Raw genomic sequence first — 17,787 nt, forward strand, 5'->3', positions numbered from 1 at the left:
ACCAACAATAATTATGTTGTGCACTGATCAACCAATTAAAAAGAAAAATTCATTTCTCATACACTTATGCTTAAAGTTAATACTGGACGTTAGTAAAAGTTTGACAAATTTTGTTGACAGGGTCGGTTACAATGAGGCACGGTTCTATCATTTATTTTAACTCCATGACAATATAAATTTTTCATGTCTTTTTTGGCCTTAAATTAATGATTTTATACCACAGAAACTTTTTAATACATATTTCAACTGGTACTTCTATTGATAATTTTTGCATCAAGAGAATTTGTACTTCAAAATATATGACTGACCTTATGCACCATCGTGTCGGTCAAAGTTTTATAAGACAGGGTGGGTCAACAATGGGTGGTCATTTTCTAAACCACACCTTGAGTTTGGACTCAAACAGGTGGACAGAACCCAAGCCAGAGCCCAAGCTCCCAAGCCATGGCTTAGAAAATAGCCATAATGGTCCATGTCAGTCATAACAGTCCTTAACAAACATAAAAATGAATTCAAAAATTGGATGTTTGATGTACAAATCACATTACATTGATAGTATACACATAATGAATGTTTATGAGTGCAATGGTGCGAATATGTTCATAAGTTGAAAGATGGAATGTTCTATTCAACGAGGCGGAGCCGAGTTGAATGGAACAATACAGCTTTCAACGAATGAACATTTCGCACCATTGCACGAATGAAAAACATTCATTATTTGTTTTATATAACATCCAAGTAGATCTTTGTCATTTTGATTAAAAGATACAACTTTCTAAACAAACAAAACGTAGGCCTACAATTTTTAATTGTAGAAGCCGAATGTTAAGTAATTTTACTACCTTGCAGTAACACTGCTGCGTTACCAAAGACACGCGCACGCAGTGATATGTGTTTACTCAGCTTTTTTGTTCATCCGAAAAGTACTATTGCACGCTGGCAGCGTGCAATGGTACTTTTCAGATGGAACGAAAAAGCACGGTGAGTGACTCAGCGTGCAATGGCACTTTTATTTGCTATCACGTGACGAACAATCCTCCGATCAAATGGCAAGGATCTGCTCGGGTGTTATATAAAAACTACTAATTCATTTTATACACCATTACTTGTTAAATCAGATAACAATTATATCAGATAACAAATTGTATAAGGCACATATAACATATAATATTTGAGAGGTACTTAATACAGAAATACCTTTCAACAATGTATAAACAGATAGAACCAAACTTATTGTGAAACTTCAGTACATCACTCTACATACTATAATACATGTGCAGCATTTCTCATCTTTAGAAGGCAAAGTACTCCTGACGTGAATCCAAGAACAGGTTAAGAAAATGTCAACAACAGTTTTTAGCCGTAGTTTTGTTTGATGAAGACACCATCAAACAAATTGCATAGTTAAGTGTACAGGTTATGGATGTAGAAGCAGACTGAATCAATTGGATTTATCAACCCTTTGGGTCATCATCACAAACAGCCACTGTCTGCCCATGATCTGCCATTTTGGAAGTCAAGTTTAATAATAGTGTTCGTTTGTGCACTTATATAACAAAGAGATATTTTAATAAACATGCTGAATCATTGTAAACCTTTATCCAACAAAAACAAATGGACATACTGACTTAAACCATGCACCCCCATGATCTCAGGCATAGTTGAGAAAAAGTGGTGCTATCAACTTGTAATAACATAACAAAACAAAACTAATGTTGCTACAAATCAAAAGGAAAGACTAAACATCAAATAAATCCATTCCAGTTGTAACTAGGATTTCATTTGTGTAACAGCAACATTTTAAACAGTTTAATTTTAAAACCTATTCACAGATTAATAATGTATATTACAACATTCACCATAATTCACTAAAAACCAACCAACACAAACACTCAATGACAAGAGTGTGCAAAAATGTTGGTTACAAAAATAACAATAAAATGAGTTTTAGAGCTTCATGTCACTCATCATAATACTAGATAATGGCACACTTGACGAGCCCAATCAAATGCAACTAGGCTGTTTTAAACATTTTACAATTGCTATACAGTAAGGACACAAATCTTAAAATATTAAGTATTAAAAAAAAGGATCAGCCATGCAGGTTTTGAGACATTATTTCGAACATTGTTCTTACAAATACGGCTATGGCTAGACTTCCATGACCTGGCTATGGCTGGACTTCCATGACATCATGCATTGAAGTATAATTCATCCTTTGCAACACACTTAGCAACAGTCATAGCCGTAACTGTAGCCACCAATTCAGATTTGGCCTGACGGTGTTTTGTCTGACATTGCTTGCCAGTACCCTGGATATCTGCAAGCTCTGTCTTGGGTTAGATACATGACTATCCAGGCAACATAGAAGTAAATCTTGTTTCAGAATAAAGAATACATCATGTCTGGGCTCCAAACAGTGACGGAGTTATACATAGGAAACTACTTCAAGCCTCAGAGTTGGTGGCAAGCCTTTTGGTAATACCTGGCAGTTGATCTATCTCATTCATTTTAACCTTTCAGTCATTTTCAACTTACAAAAAAAAAAACTAATTAAAAAAATATATTTAAAAAATATATGAAACCATTTTTTTTTTGTGAATCTTAGAGAGTTTCCTTGAAATTAATATTCACTAATTGATTACCTTGAAGTCAACACCTACTCATTGTGCAGTCAGTGACTATAAGTGGAAAGTGGCATCAAGGAAGTCTTCGCATATCCCATGATGCTGCTTTGTGAGGTCTTGCGCTCCTTCTGTGCAAAGCTGCCTCTTTATGAGGCTGCAGTCATTGTCGTAGGTCACGTGATCACTTCCGCACACGGGATTGTAGAAATTTGGACATTCAAACTCTGCACAGGTCTTTGTACCATTCACTGAAAAAATAAGAAAACAGTGTCAATGAAAAACTTTAATGTGTCAGCTCCTTTATACTTCAAGATGACTTTTTTGTGTTGCTTATATCAAAATTCTGCACATGAGTGCCCTACAAAGCAGGGAGATGGCTGCAGCTTAGCAGGGAATTCTATGATTTGCAGCACTATAAAATTGAACCAATAAGCGACATATGCAAAAACTAATCCCTAAATTCATGTCATTATTTTAGTTTTTTTATCTCTGGATCTTTAAGCCTCTTAAGTATTACACCCCATCTTCACCCTATCACTTTTAGTTTTACCATTTCCCTCAAAAGGACTTCTGATGAATTTCTTTGCGCTGCTCAACAAGGAATTCTTTTGGATGGTGTTCTGTAATGTGAAGGTATCTATGGGCTGCACCGTGCCAAGAAAATTGTGCCTTAAAGAGTATGTTCCATGATTCCTTCCATAGCTTTAACATTGCAATTTCAAGCAAACCCTTTAGACAAAATGAAGCTTTAATTGCAAAACCATTTAGGATGGTAAAAGGAATGATAACAAAATGAAAGCCTTACCTAGTTCCAATAGCCCTGGTATGCAGTCACCTTCATACACAGACTCTAGTGAAGTGGATCCACGCAGACATGCTACACGCTTTAACTCACAGGCTGAGGAATATGTGAAGCCGTCTGACCCACACACTGGGCAAACATCAGGTAGGCATGGGGCACATGTTCTAGGATCTGGTGGAAAAAAAAATTGATCTAGTGAAAATGTGTCTCATCTTAACTCTGTAATATTAATCCTTCCATTGAAGTACTAAGTCTGCAAGTGCATAGACCTTCTGTAAAAGACCCAATCGACCCCCAAAAATGCAGTGATAAGCGTGTTTACCAGCCTCGCACAACCCTGAGCAAGGAGTCTTTATTTGACCTCAGTTAAGGTGCTCATGATGTTATATTAAACAGATCTTTTGGTAAAGCTGACAAGACCAAAATACTTTATCATGTACTCATAGACTTCATTTGATTCTGCATTTTCTAATATTAAATCTGCCTAAAATAATAAATTTTTTAAGTTTGAAATGTTGCACATCAACAATGTAGCAAAAAAAAAAGAATTCACACTTAATTTGAAAGGAAATTGAATTTTCCAGACAAACTAAAAAATGATTTCTGCAATCTATGACTGCTGACTACATGGAAGAAACCTTCCAAGTCACATTGCCTCCAAATTAATCATATTCCAATTTTATTTCTAGAAAGAAAAAAAAGAAAAAGAAAAAAAAAACTGGCTTCACAAATCATTTCCATTACTTTTAAGAACACTAGATGGCAGCTGTCTTACCAGATAAAATCACTGTTCTTGGAAATTAGTCATGCTAAGAACAGAAATTTATCTGATATATTTGCTGCGACCTAGCATTATATTGTCTTCTTTTGTTTCTTAAAAAAAATGCAGGTTAAAAGAGGAAGAGGAGAATATTTAATTCCTCACATAGTCTGACACATACCTCTAGGTTACACCAAAAAACAATCTCAATTAATTTGTTTGCCAATTATTTGCAATGGCCTGAAATGCATTCAAACTTTGCCGAACCTTCCTGGCATGGTTGCATTTTTTTTGTAGCATTAAAAGTAGACCCCTTGCATAAAACCCCCAGCGTGAGGTAAAAAACTGGAAGTTTTTCGCACAGTTGAAAGGCATTAATAGGGCTTCCTTTGACCCCAGTGGGGGCACTGTTTGACCTTGTGACATCACGTGCAAGGGGTCTCTATTGGTTAAAGTCAATGAGAATGAGAAGTATGTGGCAGACTTCAAATGACAAATTGCAGTGTATAGATCCCATTGCAGCCAGCCTGTATCAGTCAGTTTCATTTTGTTCAACTGAAAAAAAAAATCAGACATCATCTTCACAGTTCAACAAAATTTATGACAGGGAACAAGTATGTAGGCAAGTATGGAGGGGTGTGTACAATCATGCTCATTGCTGTGCATTAATGTTTAAACCAAAACCTGGATATCAATTATATTACCAATTAGTTTGTGTTACATACTCACACTTTGCAACCTGATTTGTTCAGAGCACAGTGAAGTAATCTCTCACAATCACTTGAACTCTCTCAAAAGAAGAATGGCTGGTTGTTTCCAGTAATTAATGGTGAATGAATTTTAAACTCAAACATGAATGGCTTGTGAATGCATGAATGTGAAAGCAAAGCCGCGTTGTTAAATGAAATGATCCAGAATGCTTTAGGCTCATGATCATGAATACGGCTTATGTTGTCTTAAAAGTGTAAAAAATCATATATTATGCCAAGATGATGCAATTTATAGATGATGCAATATATTGCTGACAACACTCATAAGAGAGGAGTGTAAATATTTCTTTTGTAGCATCATTGCAGGGCACATGAGTACCTCAACAATAATGTTATTTTGTGATTTCAAAAACATTATATACAAAATATTTACATGATGCAGACAAATTATAAAAAATGGTTGACAGAAACAAAAAGAACACAAGGAAATAAACCAAAAACAACAAAACATGTTTGCAACAAACAAATTATGAAAGAATGTTTGCAACCAACAAGTGTTAAAACATAAGCAAAATGAAGCATTAAGCAAAATAATTGTTCTCCTTGATAATAAATCTTTTGCTAAATGAGGTTAGAATGGGGGAAAATCCTGGACGAATTGCAGTGGCTACTTCCAATACTTGAAGGCAAGATAAAGAGATGCTGCGAGGATTAGCAGCGCAATAATGACGATTATGGTCACATTGCGACCAACTGTGGAATACAAACACAATTCAGACATTTGTCATATTCAGACAGTCAACATCAATCACTTTTTGCTTTAATAGAACTACGGTCAACATTATACTTCAGCCAAATACAAGGTGAGTTTCAATGCCAGAAGTTTGCCTCAAATGATTTTACTTTGTTAAGAAAATGTCTTCCTCACAGACTGAAAATCATTTGTGCAAGTGTTAGCTCTGACACTGCTATTCACTTCATATTTAGGGGAAGTATAAATGGACCTTCAGGAAGTTTGGGTTTTGGGTTTGTTTATGGGAAACTATACTATGTTATTAATACAGGAAGGAATGCAAAATGCAACGAGTGGTACCTCATGGTCGACCCAAGTCATACCATGGAAATTTTAAGTTCCATACTTTTCATTTTGCACTTCTCCCTTACTAGCTATTTGTTACAGCATGCATTTACAACTTGTTGTGATTGTTCAATTAACACCATGCAAGTGGTATTAGGTTTTAGATGTTTCTGGACTGATCAACGAAACTTCTTCCTTTAAAATTACAGTTAGTTTTGTAGCAAACAGACGGTGGCATGAATGTATATTGAAAGAGATATACATATTAATAAGGGGACAGAGGTTGCTTCAAAGAAATAGTTTAGAAAGTTGTGTGAGACAAGTAATAAAACAAACAAATTATATCTGTTATCAGGAAACCTAATGATTGCTACACACCTTGTTTACTTGAAGGTTCCACTTTTGTTGTTACTGCATCTGCAGTGACGGCAGGAGACACTGTATCACTGGGCCTCGTCTTCTGCGTTACGCCTCCAAACGGATTGACTAACTCAAACACCCTAAAGGTTCCCTCGGGTGTTGTTGGTGACAAGGAGGTGAAAGTTAGCTGTTGTCCCTCGCTTGCTCCCGTTACCTCTCCAGACGCCTCTCCGTGGGGTGCTGGTATCATGAAAGTGTGGCCCTCAGAAGGTGGAGTACGAGAGGGTGGTTCTTCTGATCCCGATCCCTCCTTGATGGGTAGAATGAAGAGGAAAGGGTCTTTTGATGTAGTTTCTTCTTCTGAAAAAGGATAAAAATAGGTACCAACGAAATGTTAAACAATGAAAAGTCACGCTTGCTTTAGAGAACAATAAAAAATCTTACAATGTTTACACATTAATTTAACTGGGACTTTGTTTGCATCTCCTTGTACATTTCAACTGTCGAGCAGATAGTTAAGTGTAAGGGCAGTATTAAGAAAGAACGAAAGACTTCAAAACTTCCCAATTATTTTCATCTCTTAAAATTTGTAAGTATATAATCATAACACATTTGAGGTTTGAATTAACCTTTGGAATATTACCTGTTTTATTTGTCTCTGAGGTCTTAGTAGACATCCTGTCAGAATCAGATGTCACCAAAGTGCTTCCCAGACCAGTCACTGAAGCTGTGACAGCCCTGAAGGTAGATTTGACCAACTCTGTGATCCAATAGCTCTCGGTAGTGGTCTCTGTATCTCCTCCATCTGGTGTTGCTCCATCAGGGGTGCTGGCTGAGGAAACTGCATCACCTGGGAGGCCGCTATCTGTAGTGAGGAAAATGTCTTGGCTGACCATTGGAGTTTCTCCAGAGCCTTCTTGAGGAAATGTTTCGGTTGAGAATTTAGGATGTTGGAACCACACTTCTGTTGTTCGATTTATGGTTCTTAACAGAACTGTTAACAAACTTGGGGGACTAACAGTTGTTGAGAATTTAATATTTTCCTCAGTGGTTAGCATTTTGCCCGTTGTAGCCGACTTCGTTGACAACCCATCTGTAGGCATGACTGTAACTACAGAACCATTAACAGCCTTTTTGGTGATGTGTTCAGTAGATGATCGAACATCTGTTTTCATTTGTGCTGTGCTTGGAGATTTTGAGATAGTTTTCAACAGAGAAAGCACAGTTGTAGGTTTGGCTGTGGTTGTTACAGTGGATTTGGCAGATGTCATCAGGAGAGATTGTAATGCTGCTGCCGTTGTTTTTTCTTCACTACTCTGTGCCACTGTTGACAGTGTTTCAACTGATATTTTGTCTGTTACAGCAGGTTTTGTTGTTCTCCTCAGTAGTTCCATTGTTGTTGAAGGATATTCAGGGTGCCTCGTCTCAGAAGTATCACTTGAAGTCATAAGATCAGGGGAGGTTTTTCTATTTTCAGAAATAATCTCTGTGGGAATCTGAGCAGATGTCATTGCAACAGTAGTTCCTGTGTCAAAAGTTTCTGGTTCGGAAGTAACTTTCACAGTGTGTACTTCTACTTCTGCTGTTGAAGATTCGGCTGAAGGCAAAGAGATTGGCGAAGTAAGTAATGTTGACCTCACAGGTAGAATAGTTGGTGCAGGAGACGCCATAATTGTTGGTTTCACCTTCTGGAGACCTGATGTAAGTTCTGTTTTGCTTGTAACATCCTCAATCTTTTTATCAGACCTCATAGTAGATCTCATTGGAACACCTGTAGTTTTCAGTTCCCCAACTTGAGTAACTTCAGACGCAGGCATCCTGGTATCTGTAGAGGAGACAGGCAAAGTAGTCAAAGTAGGCTTGACAGGTGGGCTGGTTGGTGGAGGAGGTGGTATAATTGTCGGTTTGTCCTTCGTGGCACTAGTGGTGAGCTCGGGTATCGTTGTATCACTTTCAAACTTCACTTCTGTAGACATCCTTGGAACCTTTGTGGACTCAGGTACAGGATGCTTGGTCACTGCTTCAATTGTGGACAAGTCTGTTGTTACCAAAATGTCTGTGGTTTCTCCTTCCTTAGTAGTTAGTTCAACCTTCAATGGTAATTGAGATGTTTGGTAGGATCCAGATAATTCTTCAACGGTAGTTGCTACCGGAGCAATTGTAGGATCCATGGCAGCTGATGTTGCAATGTCTTCAACAGTGTTAGTTTGCTCTGTCAGAATTTCCACTGGAAGTATTGTGGTAGGTTCAGGAGTAGTCTGTTTGGTAGGTTTAAAGGTGGATGTAGTTTGTCTTGCTATTGTTGGAGTAGTAATCTTGATCTGCATTTCTGTTACTTCAGCGTGTGGTGTGGATTTTTCTTCAGTTAATTTGGTTTGATGAAGGGAAGGTACAACTGTTGGTTGATCTTGCTCAGAAGTTGACATCAATGTGACCTCTGATAATTTTGTTCCAGTAGTATGCTGGACGGTTGGCATGGTTTTCATTTCCTCATTTGTTACTGAAGTTGTTTCTGATGTGAGCAGATGAGCATCTGTATGGTCAGCCCCCAAGTGGGATTCAGTTGCCTGTTCACTTCTACTCAAACTTATTGTTGATTCTGTTTGGAATGCTGTTGTCTGTCCAGTTACCTCCACTGTTCCTTTTACAGTTGACTGTGGAACTGTTTTTCTTGTAGCAGTTTTACTGGTAGCGGATACAGCAGATGGTTCTTCTGTGGTTGTGACTTCTATTTCCCTAGTTTGATCAACTGTTTTTAATGTTGTGTGTACCCTTGGATAATCTGTTTTATGAGTAGAAGGTGAACTATGTTCATGTCTCATCTTAATTGATGTTGGCCTCATTGGCGGACTTGTTGGAGGGGGAGGTGGTACAATTGTTGGTCGGTCCTTGGGCTTCTCTGTGACAGGGACAGTTGTCTCTTGAGACTTTTTAGTAACTTTTTGTGGACCTTCCGTGGTTCCTTCACCAGATCCTGGCATCCCAGCCTCTGACACAAAGCTTTGAACACTTGCAGAAGGACGAGTTGTGGGTGCGCTGTCAAGTGACGATGAGCTTGAGTCTGATGGTTGTCTCTGTGTTTGAGACACACTTGTACTAATGGGTGTAGTTTCAGACGTGAGCGTGGTAGATGGTAATTTAGTATGGTGTGTCACTTTTCCAACAGTGGTCACATCTGTCATTGTGAAATCCACCGTTTGTTTCTTGCTTGTAGTTCTCTCAACTAACCTGGGAGGTTCTGATGTTCCAGAAAAATCTTCCTCAGTTGTGACCACCCACGAAACGGGGGTTACTGATTGTTCCATGGTAAGGGATGTTGTTTTGTTTTCCTCAACTGGCTCTTGTGAAGTTTGCATCATTGCATCTTCAGTGGTAAACATGTCCATAATTTGTGTGGATATTTCAACCGGCATATCAGTAGCTCCTTCAGTATTTTGTGTTGACATTAATAACGTAGTTTTGGCTTCCGAAACACTCATTCTTTGGGTAGCCAATGTTTTTAAAGAGGCAACTTCAGGAGTAACAGAAGATATGGTAGTTGTTGTGTCATCCTTAACGGGCACTTCAGATACTTTAGGCTTGGAAGTCACTGAGATAACAGTACTTGCTACTTTAACGTCGGCAGTTGACTGTTCACCTTCAGTTGTACTCAACACTGTGGGTTGCACTGCAAGACTGTCAGACGTTTGTTGTTTTACAGTTGACATTACTTCTTGTGGTGTCTTTGTAGTTGAGAATGTCACAATGTTTTGTTCTACACTCTGTGATGTTTCAAAGGTTGGCTCCATCAATTCAGTTATCAGTTCATCATTCACTGTGGAGCCTTCCGTGGTTTGAGCATCAGTAACAGAATCATTCATTGTCTTTTGGGGTACAGCTGTGGTACTTTGTTGTGTCACATGCCCAAGGGTAGGCTTGTCTGTCATATGAAGTCTCGATTCCGTGAAGATTCCAGGAGGTGAGATTTCAATAGGTTTGATACCTGGGCTTGCTTTATCTGGCTGATCTGTTGTATTGATCCCAGGCATCCTTACAGTTGTTGTATGCATATGTCCTGTCACTTCTACTGAAGGACCAGTAGGCAGTGTGGGTGCTTGTTGTGGACTTGTAGGTGCACTAAGCTTTGATGTTGCTTGAGTTGGTTGTATAGTTGTTGACTTTGAGTCACCTTCTTCACTTTGTTTTGTTGTTCTTAAATCTGTAGCTGCATCTGTAGAAGTACGTCTAACACCATCTGGAGGTGTTGTGTTATCTGGTGCCACTGATTCTTGTACATTTGTTACTTCTTCGGTAGACAGAACCAATGTCGGAATGGCAGGAGGGCCAGTGGGTGTTGATATTTCTTCTGAAATTATCTGCACCAACCCTTCAGTAGTAAATACTGTAGTACTTTCCACTGGTGCATCAGTCATTACAATCTTAGTGGATGAAAGTGATGGATATTCAGATGTTTGATCCAAGTCCTGAGGAGAGCTTGAACTGTAAATTGTGACCCTCTGGGTTGCCTCTGAGCTCATACCATGATTTTTGTCAGTGCTTACTTGAGTAATACTTGTTTTCGCTGATACCTTATCAGTTTCTTTTGTGTTAATAACAGTTGTTTCAGAAAGTCCTGAAGATTCAGTGGTCACTGACATTGTCGTTGGTTCCTTACTAACTGTCCTAGCTGTCCACTTGTTGTTAGTAACATTAGGAATTTTGGTAGAGCCGGAGGAAGCAAATGAGGTCACAGAAACAGCAGGAGTTGTATCAACAATTGCCTGTTTGACTTCAGATGAAACATATGGTGTGCTTTTGACACTTGTTGAGGTCACATCAGGAGCAATTGTGACTGCATTGGGTCGAATGACAACCTTGTCTGTGGAATCTTTTTTAGTAAGCTCAACAACGTCAGATGACATGGTTGTGCCTTGAGTGCTCATCTCTGGTGTTTCCTTGAAACTTGAAGTTGTCTGAGAAATCAATTTGATTGGCTTGCTGCTTGGTGTTGGTTTGTCATCAATAAACGAGACTTCTGTGGGGCTTGATGTTCCACTCCCATCCTCAGTTAGAACTATAGTTGTTGTTGTAACTATACCAGACCCTGTAGACATTGCTGATGGTGTTTTCATGATCACTGCTTGAGTGTTGTTTTGCTGTGGTGAAGTCATGGTTGTTGATAAAGTCACAACAGAAGATTGAGAAGTTGATGGTAAAATAGTTTTTTCTGTGGCAGTACTCATTAGTGTTTGCTGCAGATTTAGTTGGGACACTCCAGTTGCAGGAGTTATTTGCTCAGCAGTTAGTATTTCGACTGTGTCTGTAGAAACCTGTCTTGTTGTCTCATCATCAGCTTGTACAGTTGTTAAATCATGTATGACCTGTTCAATCTTATCTGATGACAGGGGGGTAATTTCAGTAAGTGACCTAACGGCAGCTGTAATGTCTCCACTTGTTGATGCCGTAGATGCCAAACCTGGGATGCTAACAGACACAAAGGCTGGTGGACCAACCGTTGTACTTTGACTGCTTTCCTCAGCTGATTGTGTTGTTTTAACAGGTCCAGTAGGTGTGTCAGGTCTGTCTGTGGTAACTGTTATGGGCAAAGCAGTTGAATGAACCTCTTGTTTAGTTACTCGACCAACCGGAGCAGAGAATCCGATTTCGATTGTCGAAGCAGTTGTCTGGCTAATTAGCTCATCTGTTACAACAGGTTCCAATGAAGAAGAGAAGGTAGAGAGCGACAAACCAGATGACTCAGTAGAAGCTTCAGGAGTGTCTTTCTTAACTGTGGCATCGGTGACGCCAGACGTCAGTGTTGTTTGGATCATGTCTACCTTGTCAGCAGTTGGTGCAATTGGTATAACAACGGATACGTACCCTGGTGGGCCAACAGTTTGTTTACTAGTGAGAACCTTTGACTCCTGTGTCATGTCTTTGCCAGCAGGCGTCGACTCAAAAGGTTGTGCCGACATAATCTTTTCTGTTGTACTAACCCAATCTACAGTAGGTGACAGTCTAGTTGGTGAAGTGGTGCTTTCAAGAGCAGATGAAGTAGCTTGTGGCATCAGTGTGATTACTTCAGGTGGTGCAGAGAGTCCTGAATTTTCAGTCACAGCTGCCCCAGAGTCTTCTGTGAACAATGTGGATTGCGCAAGTGTAGTTTTTCCATCCGTAGCTGTCACTTCAACTTTTGTAGTCACAACCTGTTGGCCTGAAGTTGAAGGCATTACATTTTTTGTTTGGTCCTTGAGATCAATTGGAGTTATTATTATTTTTTCAGTGGAAGGACTTTTGTCAGGTAAGATTGTACTTTCTTCTGTAGTTGGAACTGTTGAAGTATCCACTAGAGTTGTGGAATGCCTATCCGGTCTGACAGTTGAGAAATCAGCAGAAAATCCATCTGTGACAATATCTGTACTACCAGCTACAGCTGTTGTTTCCATTAAATCCATTATTTCATCTGTGGTTAGAAAGCTGATCATTGACTCTTGTTGTTTAGTTGTCTCAGTCAAAACTTCCAGCAATGGTGATGTTTGTTCAGTCACTACTTTAGTTACATCTGTTTGAGCAGTTGTAGAAGCAGACACAGTTGTGGCTTCAGTTGGTTGTGGAGTACTCTCTGTTGCCAAGGTTATTGCTGCTTTAACTGTAGAAGAAGTTCTTGGTTCATCTGTAACAGATATTGTTGTGGTAACAAACTTTGATACAATCTCTTGGGCTGTCGCAGAAGGCTTTACAGATGTTGTTTGATCCACAAATTGCCCTAAAGTCACTTGGATTCCTGGTGTTGAGGGTTGTTCGTCCGTTACAATTGTACTTCCCTCAACCGTTGACAAACCCACTGTAGTTGTTGAGTAGAGATCAGGTCTGACAGTTGAGAAATCACCAGATAACTCGTCTGTTACTGTAACTGTAATACCTGCTTCAGGTGTTGTATCAATTAGATTGACTTTTTCATCTGTGACTGAAAAGGTGTCTGTTGATTGTGGCTTTTTAGTTGTTTTTGTCAAAACTTCCGGCAGTGTCGTTGTTTTTTCTGTCACTGCTTCAGTTACATCTGCCTTAGCAGTTGTAGAGACAGACACAGTTGTGGCTTCAACAGGTTGTGGGGTACTCTCTGGCGTAGTGCTAACAGGTTTTGTTGGCAACATGGATGTTGCCTTGGCTGTAGTTTGCTTTGCCATAGTTGTTTCTTCAAGCATGGAGGACTTTGTTGTTCCGCTTACTCCAGCTTGAGGAGTTGTTGATACAGAACGAGTTGTTGACTCCACAGGTTCAAAAGAAGTTCTTGGTTCGTCTGTAACAGATATTGTTGTGGTAGTTTTGGTTGATGGTACAGTTGAAGTTAGTCCATCCTTATTTTTCTCTCCATCAACAAATTTTGATACAATCTCTTTGGCTGTCGCGGACGGCTTTACAGATGTTGTTTGATCCACAAATTGTGCTGAAGTAACTTTAATTCCTGGAGTGGACGGTTCTTCATCTGTTACCATTGTACTTCCCTCAACAGTTGGAGGTCCCACTGTAGTTGTTGAATAGAGATCAGGTCTGACAGTTGAGAAATCACCAGGTAACTCGTCTGTTACTGTATCTGTAATACCTGCCTCAGTTGTTGTATCGATTAGATTGATTATTTCATTTGTGACTGAAAAGGTGTCTGTTGATTGTGGCTCTTTAGTTGTTTCTGTCAAGACTTCCAGCAGTGGCGTTGTTTTTTCAGTCACTGCATCAGTTACATCTGCCTTAGCAGTTGTAGAGACAGACACAGTTGTGGCTTCAACAGGTTGTGGAGTACTCTCTGGTGTAATGGTAACAGGCTTTGTTGGCAACATGGTTGTTGCCTTGGCTGTAGTTTGCTTTGCCATAGTTCTTTCTTTAAGCATGGAGGACTTTGTTGTTCCACTTACTCCAGCTTGAGGAGTTGTTGATACAGAAAGAGTTGTTGGATCCACAGGTTCAAGACCCGTTCTTGGTTCGTCTGTAACAGATACTGTTGTGGTGCTTTTGGTTGATGGTACAGTTGAAGTTAGTCCATCCTTATTTTTCTCTCCATCAACAAACTTTGATACAATCGCTTGGGCTGTAGCGGATGGTTTTACAAATGTTGTTTGGTCCACAAAGTAAGCTGAAGTAAGTTGAATTCCTGGTGTTGACGTTTGTTCGTCCGTTACAATTGTACTTCCCTCAACCGTTGACAAACCAACTGTAGCTGTTGAATACTGATCAGGTGTGACAGTTGAGAAATCACCAGATATGTCATCTGTTACTGTGTCTGTAGAACCTGCTTCAGTTGTACAAATTAGATTTAAAATTTCATCTGTGGTTGAAAGGATGTCTGTTGGTGAAAACTTTTCAGTTGTTTCTGTCATAATTTCCAGCAGTGGCGTTGTTTTATCTGTCACTGCTTCAGTTACATCTGCCTTAGCGGTTGTAGAGACAGACATAGTTGTGGCTTCAACAGGTTGTGTGGTACTCTCTGGTGTAGTGCTAACAGGTTTTGTTGGCAACATGGTTGTTGCCTTGGCTGTAGTTTGCTTTGCCATAGTTGTTTCTTCAAGCATGGAGGACTTTGTTGTTCTGCTTACTCCAGCTTGAGGAGTTGTTGATACAGAACGAGTTGCTGACTCCACAGGTTCAAAAGAAGTTCTTGGTTCGTCTGTAACAGATATTGTTGTGGTAGTTTTGGTTGATGGTACAGTTGAAGTTAGTCCATCCTTATTTTTCTCTCCATCAACAAATTTTGATACAATCTCTTGGGCTGTCGCGAACGGCTTTACAGATGTTGTTTGATCCACAAATTGTGCTGAAGTAACTTGAATTCCTGGAGTGGACGGTTGTTCATCTGTTACCATTGTACTTCCCTCAACAGTTGGAGATCCCACTGTAGTTGTTGAATAGAAATCAGGTCTGACAGTTGAGAAATCACCAGGTAACTCGTCTGTTACTGTATCTGTAATACCTGCCTCAGTTGTTGTATCAATTAGATTGGTTATTTCATCTGTGACTGAAAAGGTGTCTGTTGATCGTAGCTCTTTAGTTGTTTCTGTCAATACTTCCAGCAGTGGCGTTGTTTTTTCTGTCACTGCTTCAGTTACATCTGCCTTAGCAGTTGTAGAGATAGACACAGCTGTGGCTTCAACAGGTTGTGGAGTACTCTCTGGTGTAGTGCTAACAGGTTTTGTTGGCAACATGGTTGTTGCCTTGGCTGTAGTTTGCTTTGCCATAGTTGTTTTTTCAAGCATGGAGGACTTTGTTGTTCCGCTTACTCCAGCTTGAGGAGTTGTTGATACAGAATGAGGTGCTGACTCCACAGGTTCAAAAGAAGTTCTTGGTTCGTCTGTAACAGATATTGTTGTGGTAGTTTTGGTTGAATATACAGTTGAAGTTAGTCCATCCTTATTTTTCTCTCCATCAACAAACTTTGATACAATCTCTTGGGCTGTCGGGGAAGGCTTTACAGATGTTGTTTGATCCACAAATTGTGCTGAAGTAACTTGAATTCCTGGAGTGGACGGTTGTTCATCTGTTACCATTGTACTTCCCTCAACAGTTGGAGGTCCCACTGTAGTTGTTGAATAGAGATCAGGTCTGACAGTTGAGAAATCACCAGATAAGTCATCTGTTACTGTATCTGTAAAACCTGCTTCAGGTGTTGCATCAATTAGATTTAATATTTCATCTGTGACTGAAAAGGTGTCTGTTGATTGTGGCTCTTTAGTTGTTTCTGTCAAGACTTCCAGCAGTGGCGTTGTTTTTTCTGTCACTGCTTCAGTTGTATCTGCCTTAGCAGTTGTAGAGACAGACACAGTTGTGGCTTCAACAGGTTGTGGAGTACTCTCTGGTGTTGTGCTAACAGGTTTTGTTGGCAACATGGTTGTTGCCTTGGCTGTAGTTTGCTTTGCCATAGTTGTTTCTTCAAGCATGGAGGACTTTGTTGTTCCACTTACTCCAGCTTGAGGAGTTGTTGATACAGAAAGAGTTGTTGGATCCACAGGTTCAAGAGAAGTTCTTGGTTCGTCTGTAACAGATACTGTTGTGGTTCTTTTGGTTGATGGTACAGTTGAAGTTAGTCCAACCTTATTTTTCTCTCCATCAACAAACTTTGAAACAATCTCTTGGGCTGTAGCGGATGGTTTTACAGATGTTGTTTGGTCCACAAAGTGTGCTGAAGTAAGTTGAATTCCTGGTGTTGACGCTTGTTCGTCAGTTACAATTGTACTTCCCTCAACCGTTGACAAACCAACTGTAGCTGTTGAATACTGATCAGGTGTGACAGTTGAGAAATCACCAGATAAGTCATCTGTTACTGTGTCTGTAGAACCTGCTTCAGTTGTATAAATTAGATTTAAAATTTCATCTGTGGTTGAAAGGATGTCTGTTGGTGAAAGCTTTTCAGTTGTTTCTGTCATAATTTCCAGCAGTGGCGTTGTTTTTTCTGTCACTGCTTCAGTTACATCTGCCTTAGCGGTTGTAGAGACAGACACAGTTGTGGCTTCAACAGGTTGTGTGGTACTCTCTGGTATAGTGCTAACAAGTTTTGTTGGCAACATGGTTGTTGCCTTGGCTGTAGTTTGCTTTGCCATAGTTGTTTCTTCAAGAATGGAGGACTTTGTTGTTCTGCTTACTCCAGCTTGAGGAGTTGTTGATACAGAACGAGTTGCTGACTCCACAGGTTCAAAAGAAGTTCTTGGTTCGTCTGTAACAGATATTGTTGTGGTAGTTTTGGTTGATGGTACAGTTGAAGTTAGTCCATCCTTATTTTTCTCTCCATCAACAAACTTTGATACAATCTCTTGGGCTGTCGCGGAAGGCTTTACAGATGTTGTTTGATCCACAAATTGTGCTGAAGTAACTTGAATTCCTGGAGTGGATGGTTGTTCATCTGTTACCATTGTACTTCCCTCAACAGTTGGAGATCCCACTGTAGTTGTTGAATAGAGATCAGGTCTGACAGTTGAGAAATCACCAGATAACTCGTCTGTTACTGTATCTGTAATACCTGCCTCAGTTGTTGTATCAATTAGATTGATTATTTCATCTGTGACTGAAAAGGTGTCTGTTGATTGTGGCTCTTTAGTTGTTTCTGTCAAGACTTCCAGCAGTGGCGTTGTTTTTTCTGTGACTGCTTCAGTTACATCTGCCTTAGCAATTGTAGAGACAGACACAGTTGTGGCTTCAACAGGTTGTGGAGTACTCTCTGGTGTAATGGTAACAGGCTTTGTTGGCAACATGGTTGTTGCCTTGGCTGTAGTTTGCTTTGCCATAGTTGTTTCTTCAAGCATGGAGGACTTTGTTGTTCCACTTACTCCAGCTTGAGGAGTTGTTGATACAGAACGAGTTGCTGACTCCACAGGTTCAAAAGAAGTTCTTGGTTCGTCTGTAACAGATATTGTTGTGGTAGTTTTGGTTGATGGTACAGTTGAAGTTAGTCCATCCTTATTTTTCTCTCCATCAACAAACTTTGATAC

At 39.7% G+C, this 17,787-nt stretch overlaps 2 protein-coding genes across 2 annotated transcripts in view; both read right to left on the reverse strand.

Moving 5' to 3' along the window:
* Positions 1–1,012: 1,012 nt before the first annotated feature.
* LOC117303541 (mucin-17-like) lies at positions 1,013–17,685 on the reverse strand. The gene is made up of 4 exons (XM_033787777.1): positions 6,981–17,685; positions 6,356–6,697; positions 3,433–3,600; positions 1,013–2,875 (listed from the first exon to the last, which is right to left on the reverse strand). The coding sequence occupies exons 1-4, from the start codon at positions 17,599–17,601 to the stop codon at positions 2,682–2,684; spliced, it is 11,325 nt and encodes a 3,774-aa protein (XP_033643668.1). The 5' UTR covers positions 17,602–17,685; the 3' UTR covers positions 1,013–2,681.
* An 85-nt stretch (positions 17,686–17,770) lies between these two features.
* The window catches only part of LOC117303585 (mucin-2-like), a 21,438-nt gene continuing 21,421 nt past the window's right edge, over positions 17,771–17,787 (reverse strand). Inside the window, exon 8 of the mRNA XM_033787790.1 lies at positions 17,771–17,778. Coding sequence (XP_033643681.1) covers positions 17,771–17,778 — 8 coding nt within the window. The remainder of the gene's footprint in view (positions 17,779–17,787) is intronic.

The sequence above is a fragment of the Asterias rubens genome, chromosome 2 (genome assembly GCF_902459465.1).
Source record: "Asterias rubens chromosome 2, eAstRub1.3, whole genome shotgun sequence".
Lineage (NCBI taxonomy): Eukaryota > Metazoa > Echinodermata > Asteroidea > Forcipulatida > Asteriidae > Asterias > Asterias rubens.

Coding starts and splice junctions, on each gene's coding strand:
- LOC117303541 (XM_033787777.1), bottom strand. CDS start 17,601: ATGCTTGAAGAAACAACTATGGCAAAGCAAACTACAGCCAAGGCAACA. Junction 3,601..6,355: donor GGAACCTTCAAGTAAACAAG/GTGTGTAGCAAT, acceptor TTTTTCCACCAG/ATCCTAGAACATGTGCCCCA. Junction 2,876..3,432: donor ACCAGGGCTATTGGAACTAG/GTAAGGCTTTCA, acceptor TTATTTTTTCAG/TGAATGGTACAAAGACCTGT.